The sequence below is a fragment of the Periplaneta americana genome, chromosome 13 (assembly GCF_040183065.1).
Source record: "Periplaneta americana isolate PAMFEO1 chromosome 13, P.americana_PAMFEO1_priV1, whole genome shotgun sequence".
In the NCBI taxonomy this organism is placed as follows: domain Eukaryota; kingdom Metazoa; phylum Arthropoda; class Insecta; order Blattodea; family Blattidae; genus Periplaneta; species Periplaneta americana.
Genome location: NC_091129.1, coordinates 120,368,531 through 120,383,403, shown reverse-complemented (window position 1 = coordinate 120,383,403; position 14,873 = coordinate 120,368,531). Strand labels below are relative to the sequence as shown.

Here is a 14,873-nt window from a genome sequence, read left to right as displayed (position 1 = left end):
GTTCTGCACATAGTGCATTTTGAACATTAATTAAAATTAGAGTACATTGTTGTTCTTCTCAATAACACACGTCGTGTATTGCCATTGTCGTCGTGTGGAGTGCAATAACGACTAAGAAATAAAGTACTCTAATACAATAAAATATTAATTGACTTACTGAAATTATATTTCACATATATTAGCTTCACCAATACGTTTGAACGGAGCCGCCATTTTTATCGACTATCTATCCGGTAAACAAATGACGATAGCAAAGCATGTTTTATAGTGCCATAAAGAAATTGCAATTTTAAATGTTGGCAAACAAAGAAACAAATGCTAGGAAAGTGATAAAATAAACAAATGCTAGGGAAGTGATAAAGTTGTAGCGATAAACAGCCATGATTATTTGAAACACATCCTTTCGTACGGTTTTATTGGTCAAAAGTAGTATGACGTAGTAAAAGTGTAATAGTCATTTAGAAACATAATAGAAACATTAAATTCACTAACGCTACATTAATTTAGCTAAAACGTCCAACCAAATATTTGGGAAATTGATAAGTGATAGAGAAAACCTGAGCTCAGTTTTGAATTCAACACCCAAAGAACAGTGAATTTAGTATAATTGTTTTAAAGTTCAATGAACCTTAATTTTTCAGGCCTTGCAATGTATTTTTATTTTAACAATTGATCGAAAAACTGTTTAAGTATCCGACAGCCCTCTCCGTTGATTTCGTCGTAGCCTGCCATGGTTTGCTGGGCTCGTTTGTACCATTCTGATACGTTCTTCCATTTGTTGACCTCGTAACCAAGAACCTGAAAAGATATATTGTTATTAGTATCAGTTAACTTTCGACATTTAACTATGTCAGGCAGGCCTACTTTGAATTTTTTTCATTCCTATCGGTTTATATAATTTTGTTTATAAACGTATACAATCAATTAATTGAAGGAAGGTATACATGGAAAAGACCACATCTATGTGCTGTCGCCCTCGGTAGCGTAGTTGGTATAGCGCTGCCCTTCTGTGCTCGAGGTTGCGGGTTCGATTCTGGCCGAGGTCGATGGCATTTAAGTGTGTTTAAGTGCGACAGGCTTATGTCAGTAGATTTACTGGCATGTAAAAGAACTCCTGCGGGACAAAATTGTGGCGCACCGGCGACGCTGATATAACCTCTGCAGTTGCTAGCGTCGTTAAATAAACCATAATTTGATTTGATTTCTGTGTGCTCTTCTTTGTATAGACCCTCCTTGAGAAAATGTGTTTGAGCTATTTTATAAGATTAAAATTGTTATAAGTCAGACTTTAATAAGGATCGGACTCGTGTTCACAAATAGGTCTAAGTTACTTTATTTTTACTTAAGAACGGTCGTTCTTGGCCGGTAGAACAAGTTACGTTTGTTCGGAAGAATTGAATCAGTCGACCTGTTATTGGTCTTCTTCAGAACTGGTCGTTGCTGGTCTTGGCGCCTCTTGTTTTGTTTCCTGTGGGGGGGGGGTGTTTGTGTAGTGTAATGTGGAGTCAAAGATTGTCCCTTCTATGTGTGAACACTTGAGGCCGCCGACCAAAAATTGCCTGTGCTGCCACCAGTATCTGTGTAACTTCATTATTAGTTTTCTTTCAGGGAGGAGATAGGTGAAATTTCTAATTTGTGTAGCTTTTGAGCTAGTTGGTCATTTTTGGCACACATATTTCATATATATATATATATATATATATATATATATATATATGCTACAAATTTTCATGCATGTCACCCAGATATTTTCTGAATTATGCCCTTTTTCTAAAAAAAATTGGGGCATTTATCAATATTTATCTCCTCTTACAAATATTAAGTAGGTATATGATCTAGAAAAAAAATAGCATCTTTGATGTACCTAGAAAATCACTAAGCATCATATTTCAGAAATACATCCTTAGAATAGAGAAAAAATTATTATTTTGTCAAAAGTAATTTTTTTTAAATCTTCTAGTGCATATTGTTAAACAAATTATTTTTTTTTATTTGAAAAATAATTAACAAATCAAACATCCGATGCTCTAGTTTGTTAACCGTACTTTATAGAACATGCAGAAAAATTTTCAGCTTGATATCTTGAAAATTGTAGAAACCTTTAGATTTTGAATATATAGAAAGGAGCAAAAAATTTAATTAAAAAAACTCACTTTGAAAGTATACATGCCAGGCATTTAAAGAGCTCAGCGATTTAAATATAGCGTAATTAATGACAGTTCTGAGCGTGACATGGGACTGCAACTTTGCAGACTCATACATTAGGGTCTACAGATTAATTTTATGCAATAAAATGAAAAAGAAATTTTTGACCAAAAATGGTCAAAATTTCACCCATTTCCTTCCTTAAGAATTTGGTTCGCTTACATCAAAACTGGCGACGGTGGCAACAATGGAGTAGTCCGCAATGGTCAAGTTGCTTCCGGCAACCCAGTTCTCTCCTTCCAGAAACGTGTTCAGAAGTTCAAAACCCTCATCTATCTTGGTTTTGAAAGAAGGGTCGCCAAGTTTTCCAGTACGAAGCACTGGAACCTGGTGTAACAAAATATACTTAATGTTAATGCTGTTAATTATTGTTTAAAACTTAACAAAATACATAAAAGTAAAATATATTTTATGGGTAGAAAAATATTAGAAATTAAATAGATTTCTTAATTAAGTAGAAGTGTCGCCCCATTGGTCTAGGAGTAAAGCACTCTCCTCTAGACCCAGGGGTTGCGAGATTTTCAGGACACAGAAATCTGGAGCGCAAGTCCTCCGGGAGAGACTTTAAGCTGCGTGTCCCGTGTTAAAGCTGGTTCACAATAAACCGGGAACGTAAACGACAACGAGAACGAGAACGGAAATAATGTTAAAATATGTGTTTTTGAATGTGAGCATTCACAATTAACTATTGTGAATGCTCCCATTTAAATACACCACATGAGTTTCCAATCAAGCTTTCCCTTTTAGGAGGCCTTAGCCATTCATGGGATAAAAATAGCCTCACTCACTCACTCACTCACTCACTCACTCACTCACTCACTCACTCACTCACTCACTCACTCACTCACTCACTCACTCACTCACTCACTCATTCACTGACTGTACAGTAGTGGCAAGAAAAACCGGACCGACCCTTGTAGCTGATTTCAGAGCCTTGTTCACAGTGACAGCACGATAGACTGGTGACTAAGACTTTCGTGGTTCGAATCCTGCCTGGAAAGGAAACTTTTTTTTGTTCCTTGTTCAAATTTATTCCCAATACTTTTCGATTGCAGCGATATTTTACTACTTAATTAACTTATTATTCCCAGAACATGGCTTTCGAAATGGGCTACGTCAGCAGTCGAAACTACAACAATTTCAATAGATTACTCGCTATCTTGTGAATGCGGGCGTGGCATGCACAGTGGCTCATTTCGGGGACTTTGATTATTCCGTCGGTCCGGTTTTTTTTTGTCACTACTGTACATACTACGCCCCCAAGTTAAATTTGCGTCCCGAAAATGCAAGAGACGAGCGCTAGTAGCTCTAATTGCTCTAGTTGTTAGTATACAACCTACTGTTTCGTCTGTGAATGAGGTCATGTTACAAGAGATAATGCAATGAGATAATGTATAGAATGTGTGTAAGAAATACAGTGCATAATAACAACACTTTCACAGTATTTATACGGGTACAACACTTTCAGCACCTCTTATACATGTGTATTCATCCTATCTCATACAATTCGCTGGCACGAACATTAAACATCTCTTTATCAGCTTAATATTTACTCATAGGTCGCAAAGGCCAGAGAGAGAGGGAACGGTGATTCACATTCTTTCCGGACGCAGATTTAACTTGGGCGCGTAGTACGTATTACGAACATGCGAACCATAATGTAAAACATATAGCCAGATCCTGAACACGTTCTGGGGAAAATAATAATTATTTACAATTATTGTAGGCCTACGTCCTGCAGAATATGAGGCGCTTATCGCACACATGACGCAACTCACAAAGTTTATGCAAATTCGTTATGGTATACACTGAAACACAGGTAAAAAATTTGGGATGTGAATTCTGAAGCCATTCTGAGTCAAAAAGTTCCTATGAATATAGGGCTGTTTTCGAACGGTTACGGAAATATGGCTCTTTGATTTCAGAAAAAAACTTCTAGGATTCAATTGTACTAACTCGCATTTAGAGGCAGATAACGCACAAATTTAAAGTTTATATTCGCGTATGCATACATACGTAATATTCTAGATGTCGGGGTCGATGTTTTTGCACATTTTCAAAGGCACCTCCTCCTGTATCAATGCACTGTTGCGCTCGGGCATGATTCGCGCTCATTGCTCGGGAGAGTTGGACATTTGTAATGCCCCATCACCCGGTTTGTGAGGTGAATGAACTTATCTTATCCACATCGCTCACAATGCAGATTCCAATGTTACGTCATTCATTGCGATCCGTGACCTTGTCTCACATCTCACGTCAGCAGCATATGGTAACGTCTGATTCACATTGGGGCGAGACGTTTTAACAAAAAAAAAAAAAAATGCATCTAGCTCCGCCATCGTTCGAAAACGGACCAATGTTTATATGCACTTTTTTCACTCAGAATGACTTAGAATTCACATCCCAAATTTTTTAATTTTCCTCGTGAATCACTCTGTATAACTAGTGCAGGCCTAGGCATCCAACTCCTGTTATTTGATTGTTTTGCTATAGGCATATAAGAGTATACATACGTAATAGCCGAAGAAGCCTGCGTACAATGTTCCAATGTCGAAGAAGAGCCTGTTGTTCACAAGGCCTCGTTTGTTAACATCCTTAGGGTATAAAGAGTCGTCCTTGCTGTACTTATCTGCCAGATAGCCGAGGATAGCATGGCTGAAATCATGCGAGAATGATGGCTATAGTTAGATATCAGTAGTTGGAATTAATATTGGAAACATAAAGGAACTGTTACAAATGCTTAAATTAGAAAACCCAATATTATATAACATGAATATGAATAGTCTTCCAAATAATGCAAAATGTATTTCACCTCAAATAGAAAACAAATTATTAGAATAGCAGCCGATAACATAGCTTAAGATGCAACCTCAGAAATTAATGGAAAGCCAAATTGATTGCGTAGTTTAATAGTAGATGAAGTTAGAGATGAATCTGTTCGTTTGCTTCCAACATTTTCATAATGTACATATACAGGTATAAGAGGGACATATTGGATTCATTGGGTTAAAATAAGTATCATCGTGATGAGATATGATTTCAAGGACATGTGTGAAATTGTTCTACTTGTTAAAAGATAGAAATTCACCTCTTTAGTCGGTCTCGGTAGCGTAGTCGGTATAGCGCTGACCTTCTGTGCTCGAGGTTGCGGGCTCGATCCCAGCCCAGATGGATGGCATTTAAGTGTGTTTAAGCGCGACAGGATCATGTCAGTACATTTACTGACATGTAAAAGAACTCCTGCGGACAAAATTCCGGCACACCGGCGACGCTGACATATGCTCTGCAGTTGCGAGCGTTGTTAAATAAACCATACTTTAAAATTTTTCATCTTTTTAGACCAGGGATGCAGAACTGGGGAAGAGAGGGGTGGAAGCATGGGAAAAGAATTTGTTCCCCGTCCACAAGCCCCCGACCTTGAATTATGTATCTGTGACGTCCACAAGCACACAATACGTATTTCCTCTCCTCTACCATATCCAATGACATGTGGGGGTGAAAGGGATGAGTCACGTGTTTCGGCTTGTGACGTGTGCCACAACTAGAGCACAATTTTGCAGCCTTGCTTTAGACTCTTTTATACAAAGTGGGTTCCAGATACTGATTCTGCAACTAGCGAGAAAACTGAGGTGAGATTTAGCTTTAATTTTATGCAGGCAAATTTATAAAATGTCCTCTTTTGTATTAGCAATATCCTCTTATTTTAGATTCCATGCCCTAACTATACAATGTCTTCTTATGGTAATCCTCCCTTTCTTGCATTCTGGATAGTCTATGTAATCTACGCTTCTCAGCACTAGTGACATCTATTAGCCACACTTGTAGAGTCAGGACGAATAATGACAAGTTAAGGGGTTTGCCATTGCATTAAGAATGAGAATTCAACAATAGATCTAATTTACTGACAGTATAATTTAATAATGGTTACTGAATTTGTTAGTGACATACAAAAAAACGCACTAGATTTGAGAAAAAAATGCTCAGGAAGACCAAAATGGAGAATAAAAGGCTGCATACATTGCAGAATATAAACCGCCATTTGTGCGTATGCTGAAAAACATGACAATGGAGTTCCGGAACGTTACTTCAGATAATCAAAAATGATTATTGCCATGAATTCGAAGAAACGATTGCAAAGGAAAGTGTGCACATCGCAGGGTACCGCGAAATGGCCACAAATGGAAACCGTATAACTACAATCATTATTTATAAAAATTCAAGAGTTTCTCTTATACAGGAATGCTTCTTATACACAAGAAAATACGTTAGATTCAATGAATTGTTTTAAAAATAGATTTTATTGATCGTTCAGCGCTGTAGCGTTATACGGATCTATGAGAAAATAAATTTAATAATGTAACAATAAATAAATAACAGGACGGAGGTCAGGTAATTTATAGGTTCCTCTGCGACAGAAAAAAGAATATTTCAAAACAATTACTTGATAAATTTATAAAATTATGTCTACGACGAAGTACAAAGAAGCGAATAATTGCCTTTGAAATGTGGATATGGAGAAGGATGGAGCGTGTGAAATAGACAGACAGAGTAAGAAACGAAGTTGTGTTGGAAAGAGTGGATGAAGAAAGAATGATTCTGAAACTGATCAGAAAGAGGAAAAGGAATTGGCTGGGTCACTGGTTGAGAAGAAACTGCCTACTGAAGGATGCACTAGAAGGAATGGTGAACGGGAGAAGAGTTCGGGGCAGAAGAAGATATCGGATGATAGACAACATCAAGATATATGGATCATATGCGGAGACAAAGAGGAAGGCAGATAATAAAAAAGACTGGAGAATGCTGGGTTTGCAGTGAAATACCTGTCCTTGGGCAGAACACTGTGAATGAATGAATGTCTTTTTAATCAGATGAATTTGAAGGGTCTAGTAGAATGTTCTATGGAAGACAGCTCTGATTCTTGTGGGTTGAGTGTATTTTTTCCGAAGAGAAAAGAAGGCTGCTCCTGAGACATTGTTAAGGTGTGATAAGAATGTTTTTGTCTGCCTACGGATGAATTCTTGTATTGTGTATAATCCCAGTTCTCAATGTAGTTTTGAATTTCGGACAAACCATGGTGCATTAACGGCAGCTCGTAATACTTTGTTTTGAAAATACTGTAATTTTTTAATTTTGTTTGGCGTTGCACAACTCCAAATTGGACATGCTTAAGTGATTAGAGGCGGAATAACGAAGGGTATAATGGAACTGTAATATTACGTTGTAGAGATGACTTTCTGTTAAAGGATAAAAGCTTGTCGAAAGCTTGTTTGAAGTCGAAAAATGCTGCTAAGGTACGAGTATATTGTTTGGCTTCGAAAGCTTGAGCTATGTGTTCTGTTGTAACTAGAAGTTAATGAGTTGTAGACTGATCTTTGTTGAATACAAATTGATAGGGGAGAATTGCTGATGTTTCTTCTAGAAATGCAGATAGACGTTTATGATTACTTTTTCAAAGATCTTGAAGAGTGAAAGAAGCAGACTGTAGCTTGAAGGCAGGTTTGAAGGTTAACCTGGTTTGTGAAGAAGAATGATTTCGGCATGCTTCCAGGTATTAGGAAAATATCCAAGTCGAAGAAGGGCGTCAAAGAGAGATGCAAGGAATAATGTTGGAGATGGTGTCATGACCTGGAGCTTTTTTCGAAATTAATTTTTGGCAGATTTAACGTATTTCACCAGGTGAAGTAAATCATATTGTAGTATATTTTAGGCACTTTTTTAGTCTTGGAATTGAATTGAATATCAATGACTGGGTTCCCATTAAAAGTTGACTGAAAATAGTCTGCAAAAACTACACATTTTTAAGCATCACTCATAAAATAGATATTGTATTTTTGTAGAGATAGTATTATCGTAGATTCGTGAAGAGTACGTTTGGTTTCTTTCCATTGAGAAGCGTCTAATGGAGAAATAATAGACAGATGTCTGTTATAGTACGTATGTATCTAATGCCTACCCACTTCACTTTACGATGTCTGTTAAAGTTTTATATGGGCTATTCGGTATTGATCCATAACACTTCTTGTCTGATTAATTGATTTAAACGATGTCTCTGTTGAGTTTGAGTTGAGTTTGCCATTGTCTGGGTATTTTAATTTTTTCAATCAGAAGCCGTTTTATATCAATTGGTAAAATTTAATGAAAATGACGGCGATTATGTTTATGTTTTGCCGTAATAAATGCAGACTTTAAGAATGTGTGAACTACATCTCTACTTAATAACTTTATCAATATCTAAGATGCTCGTTAAGTGAAGGTTTGACTGAACTCAGGTAGCATTTAATCAGCTTACATCCCAGTTGCTAAGGTGAAGTTTCTAACAAAAGTGTGCAGTATGACATCATTTTACTCTTTGAATTGACAGTCATGTAGATAATATTATGAACTCTCCTATTTACTAACGGAATCATTGCTGTCGCTGCGATTATGTAAGTATTATGTAAGCCTATCTGCATCAACAAAAAACGAGATAAGATATGAAAAATAAATAAGAACATGCATTAATATATTTGTACGACTACATGATAAGATAAATTATAACTTTTTGTTAGTTATTTTACGATGCTTTATCAACTGCTATGGTTATCTAGCGTCTGAGTTAAAGGTGAAGATGCCAGCGAAATGAATTCAGGGTCCAGCGCCAAACGTTACCCCAGCAGATAAAAAGATAAAACTACCATTTTGTAGAATAAATTTGCAATAAATCTGTACTAACCTCTCCCAGAGTACATATCCATTATCAACGATTGTAGGAATGCAGTGCTGAGGATTCATCTGCAACAAAGGGACATTCTGTTATAAACATGTGAAATGATAGGCATATATGTTTGTTTCGTAAAGGACTAAAACATGTTTGTTTTATTTTAGACGTCATAACTTTACCTATCTGAATAAATCTTCATAATAATTTAGTAGTGGTAATAGTAATAATAATAATAATAATAATAATAATAATAATAATAATAATAATAATAATAATAATAATGATAAACAAATTTAGAAACTGAAAGAACATTAATTGATGGTAGGAGAATGATTGAATCTTGCATTTAATGTTATGGAGTAGGAATAGTATGTTTTAAACCACATGTTAATCACTATATACAACTAACACAATCCAGTGAAGTAAAAGAAAGTTGTCCCGTCTTTGGTGTAGATTTCTGGAGAATAATTACGACACCAATAATAATAATAATAATAATAATAATAATAATAATAATAATAATAATAATAATTAAGCTGCGGATTTTTAGGCACTAAACAGTTGAAATAGGCAGGCAAAATAGGCATTCAAAATTCTAAAATAGGCATTTAAAAAGGCATTAACAATTTCTAATTCTTAATGGCTAACACGACCATAGCATAGCATTATACACTAGTTTCTATTGTAATGCCATTATGGCAGTGAATAACTGAATATTCCTCCAAATGTTGTAATGAGAACTGATGCCTGTTGTCTGTAAGAATATTATTAAATTGGGAGAAACTTCTCTCCACTTCACATGAAGTGATGAGGCAATACTTCAGGGATCCAGTCTCAGCTGAGGACCAAACCAGTGGGAACGCAGTAATGTCAATGTCATTTCCAATCAGCAATAACACTTGCTCCCAACCAGGATTTCTTTTCACAATTTTCAGATAGGCTACTTATTTCTCATTGTTTCTCCCTACTTGGTATTTCTTTAAGAATAGTTTCTACTTCCTTCATAACTTGCACAGCACTGTGGCGTGGAATACTCCTCGTTTCCAGTTTCGTTATGTAAGCAGGCAGCTTTCCAAAGTTTGCTTTGATGAAAGCAAGATCAGATGTTAGCTTTGGGTTTGCGAGGATAATATTTACTGATGGATAAAAAATTACAGATTTAAAAAAAATCGATAGAATAGTCAATAAATTTAAATATAATATATAATACGGGTATTTAGGAAACTTTTAGGCATTTATAAGCAAATAGGCATTTACTAGTGAAATAGGCAATTATAGGCACTATAGAATTCGCATATAATACTCACAAAGTCTTGAAATGGATATGTAACCTAAAGGCTTGCGTCTTCAGGTTGAGGATTAAAATAGGCATATAGGCATAAATCCACAGCTTAATAATAATAATAATAATAATAATAATAATAATAATAATAAAATAATAATAATAATACCTTAAGAAATTCAGGTGTTCTGGTTTCTCCCTTGAGTGTCTCTATAGGTTTGAGGTTCAGTTGCACCCCCAGCGCCCTGGCGAGTAGACGCACAGCCCTGCAAGGGGCGCTGCGAGGTGCATGGTACAGCACGGTCGTCATGTTGGTACTATGTCAGCTGCTGGCCGCACACTGATGCTAGCAATGACCCTGCTACAGATCCAATTATCTACAATTGCTCTTGAGTAACTTGTCTCCTACGAAGTCAACAGGACTTATCTGCTTCTGTGTTTTTCACGCTGACTCTTATCTGAATGTGTTATGCATTTAAATTCGTCGAGGTTCATACTTGAGTGTACGTACATTGTTGCCAATTTTTGCAAGACGCGAGTGAAACACTGAGTTAATGCAAGGCGATTAACAAAGATCGTGCTGTATTCTAGGAACTGATTACTGAAATAATTGTGAAGAAGAGTTCCTATAATCATAGGTCTACATGTGTCTGGTTTTGAATAGTTTTGCTTCCGTAACACAGATTCTTGTGAACTTCGCTCGAGCGTTTAGAATTATACTGTACTGTAGGCCTAAATAACTGGCACTGGATCGACAGAATATTTCACATAAATTCACAATGAACTGCGAATTGGATCCACTGTCGACAATGTTGTTTAATTCACTACTAGTATATTATGTACCTTGTTGATGCGCCTAGTTCACTCTCGGGCGACTACGTCCATTGCTGCAGAAAGTGGGGTCTTTGAAAACCAGTTTTAGTACGGTGATAATAATATGAATATACTGTCCGTTACTCAGGAGAAGACGAGCGGAAAGAATGTGACCTTCTTGACTATCGCTGTTGATTATTATAAACATCGCTCAGATAAGCATCCCAGTAGCCAGGTTATTACTCGTGCAGGAAACATGAGTAACAATGCGTATGGAAATTAAAGCTAAGTTGAACAGAAGGAGACTTAATGTTTCCGCTTACTGCAGTACAAATATTGCACGTGTTGTCTTACGTTATCTGTTCACATCCCTTCCTCCTCAGTCCGTTCTCGTCTTCTCCTGAGTCACCGACAGTACTACAATTCACTTATAATACATTTAGTACCATTTCCCTAGATATTTACATGCTTACACCCCCACAACTTTCACGTTCATGTCCAACTTTCAGGAGGCTCTAACAGGAAGTGTCGGAAGATCAGGTGGAGGAAGTGTGTGAAGATTAGGTGGAGGAAGTGGGTGAAGAGTAGGTTGAGGAAGTGTATGAAGAGCAGGTGGATGAAGTGTGTGAAGAGTAGGTGGAGGGAGTGGGTAAAAAGCAGGTGGAGGAAGTGAGTGAAGAGTAGGTGGAGGAAGTGTGTGAAGAGTAGGTGGAGGAAGTGTGTGAAGAGCAGGTGGAGGAAGTGTGTGAAGATTAGGTAGAGGAAGCGGGTGAAGACTAGGTGGAGGAAGTGTGTGAAGAGCAGGTGGAGGAAGTATGTGAAGAGCTGGTGGAGGAAGTGTGTGAGGAGTAGGTGGAGGAAGTGGATGAAGAGCAGGCGGAGGAATTGTGTGAAGAACAGGTGGAGGAAGTGTGTGAAGAACAGGTGGAGGAAGTGTGTGAAGAGTAGGTGGAGGAAATGTGTAAAGAGCAGGTGGAGGAAGTGTGTAAAGAGCAGGTGGACGAAGTGTGTGAAGAGCAGATGGAGGAAGTGTGTGAAGAACAGGTGGAGGAAGTGTGTAAAGAGCAGGTGGAGGAAGTGTGTAAAGAGCAGGTGGAGGAAGTGTGTAAAGAGCAGGTGGACGAAGTGTGTGAAGAGCAGATGGAGGAAGTGTGTGAAGAGTAGGTGGAGGAAGTGGGTGAAGAGCAGCAGGAAGAAGCGGGTGAAGAGCAGGAGGAAGAAGAGGATGAGGAACAGAGGAAGAAGATCGAGGAACAAGTGGAAAGAGTGGGCAAAGATCCATTGGAGGAAGGAGCGAAGATCAGGAGGAAGAAGTGAGCGAAAAGCAAGAAGATAAAGGGGATGTGGAAAAGAAGCAAATGATCGAGGAACAGAAAGAAACTGACAAAGGGTAGGAGTAAGAGGATAAGAAACAGGAGGATGAAGATTGAGGAGCAAATGGAAGGAAGCCTTTAAATGACATCCTCCATAAGCTATTTAAGAACTTACAAACCGTTTCCGTGTCAGTTATGGAACATGGGAATGTGAACAGAAGGTAAGAAGTGCATCAATTTAGTAAATAAAATAGCCAAGGCAATACAAAAGATACACTTTTATTTAATAACAGAACACGTTATAAAAATGTGGGTGGTTTGTGTTGATTCACTTCTGGAATTGAGAGAAGAATTCCTTCAGTTGCTTGCTGCCTTCGTCGTTGATTTCTTTGTAGCTGGGGATGGCCTTCTGGACTTTCGCGTACCACTTGGTGACATTGGAATACTTGCTGATGTCGAATCCCATCAGCTGCAACATAATCGTGATCATTATTATTATCTTCCTCTAAGTATTGAACCCTTTTCTCTCTTCCGTCTTCATTTCCATGATTATTTGTAACCAAGAGGCTAATAGATATTCAAAATAACTAAATTCAATGGTCATATGGTCAGCTTGGCGCGAGTTCTCCGAAAAGGGAAGAATGCAGATACCAAGACGAGGGTCATACACCCAGTCCGAGGAGAAGAGTGACTGACACTTCTCACTTTCGTGCCGGGAACTGGGACATTATTGGACTGAAACTGACAAAATTAACGTCGGTAATTAATGTTGCTTCGGAACTAGAATCCGGTGTGGCTTAGTGGCTAAAGCATCAGCTTTAGAGCTGAAAACCCGGGTTCGAGTCCCGGTGTCGGAGACAATTTTTCTCTGTTCAAGGAACGACCACTCATATAAACTGAGGGAAAGAAGACAAAGGACGGACACTGGAAAGTTTTTTTTCTCAATCGTACTATCAGGGACTGGAATGCTTTACCTGCAGACTTACTAAAGGCTTTACCAACAACAAAAAATGTATTTAAAAATAGGCTTAAGGACCTTACTAATAGACGGTAATTAAAGGGTGTAAATGATACTATGTTATTGAAGTATTGTATCAGTGAAGAATTATGTTGTATCAGTGAAGTGTGTTGTGTCAGTGAAGTGTGTTGTGTAAGTGAAACGTGTTCCTGTCAGTGAAGCTTTATAGTTTATAGTGGCAGTGCAAAGTATTTGAACAGTGAAATGTTTTTGAAGTGTTAGTGAAATCAGGATAGAATCAGTGAAATGTGTCGCAGTTCCAGTGCAGTGAATGAGTTGACAGCGAAATGAGTGTAATGTTGAAAGGTACTTGTGCAGATATGAACATATCATACTCGTGGGTTTTAGTTCGAACTTAGGTTTAAGATACAAATTAGATTTACTTTAAATGTTATTTTAAGTGATCGTGCTTCATTTAATTTAGGATGTTCCCTGTTATTATTATTATTATTATTATTATTATTATTATTATTATTATAAATTACTGTTAGTATTAATTATTATTAGTATTATTATTAATTGTATTTTTAATTAATAAGTTTATTATTGTCATTATTGAGTGTAATTAGTTACCACTGCCACCGGGTATATACCCATTGCAGTGTGAATGAATAAATAAATACATACATACATACATACATACATACATACATACATACATACATACATACATACATACTTATATACATACATTCTTCACATCAGTTCTTAAAGACAATCTGACGCTGTTTGACAGACTGACTCAACAGGCATGGAAGCAGTGATCTTCAGTGACACGCGCATGTATGTTTGATGGTGCAATAAATACAAGTGCAGTTCGGAAATATATCGAGTGCACTTGTAAACAAACCACGTCCGGCTCTCGAAAAGCCAGTGAAGGGTGTGCCCTTGTCTCTTATTGCTTTGATTTGACGTCATCCGGATGATGTAGCCTTACCTCGACAGTGCTCACTGTGATAGCGATGGCGTAGTCAGCGATAGTGATGGAGTTGCCTGCGACCCAGGTTTCGCCCTCCAAAATGTTATTGAGAATGTTGAAGTTTTCCTGCAGCTTGTCCAGCCAGTACTTCTCACCCACTTTTCCGGTGTTCAAGATGGGGACCAGCTGCGGAAATAACATACATGTACAGACTTCTTTTGATTGCAAATTGTGAAAACAAGGAATGGGAGATTGTGATGACCAGGAAAGGGAAGATTATGAAAGCGAAAAGATGCGGTACAAGAATAAAATAAATTAGAATTACTTACAAAATAGAAGAGCAAATATGTACATTATACACACTTACTATTATAACGTTCATACTTTAAACTCAAAATACATAGGCTACCTCTGAAAGAGTAGTTGTTAATATAGCCTATGTCTTTTAATTATTCTAAGTGGATGTATTATTATTTCTCTAACAAATCGTTTTTAGGGAAATAACAATTTATTAACAAAAATAGTTTCATGATGCATGCTTCAATCAATGAGGAGAGAGGAGGAAATGGTATTTTATTTCTCCGGTACCAGCATATCTGGTGAGCGTTTCCCTATCCGCCATC

The 14,873-nt window shown here is 37.3% G+C and overlaps 1 protein-coding gene across 1 annotated transcript in view; it reads right to left on the bottom strand.

Moving 5' to 3' along the window:
- Positions 1–644: 644 nt before the first annotated feature.
- The window catches only part of LOC138711655 (uncharacterized), a 32,711-nt gene continuing 18,482 nt past the window's right edge, over positions 645–14,873 (bottom strand). The window contains exons 4-10 of the mRNA XM_069842787.1: positions 14,269–14,436; positions 12,646–12,782; positions 10,357–10,507; positions 8,918–8,976; positions 4,719–4,860; positions 2,368–2,532; positions 645–798 (exon numbers count right to left, since the gene is read on the bottom strand). Of these exons, the coding sequence (XP_069698888.1) occupies positions 658–798; positions 2,368–2,532; positions 4,719–4,860; positions 8,918–8,976; positions 10,357–10,507; positions 12,646–12,782; positions 14,269–14,436 (963 nt within the window). The 3' untranslated portion in view covers positions 645–657. The remainder of the gene's footprint in view (positions 799–2,367; positions 2,533–4,718; positions 4,861–8,917; positions 8,977–10,356; positions 10,508–12,645; positions 12,783–14,268; positions 14,437–14,873) is intronic.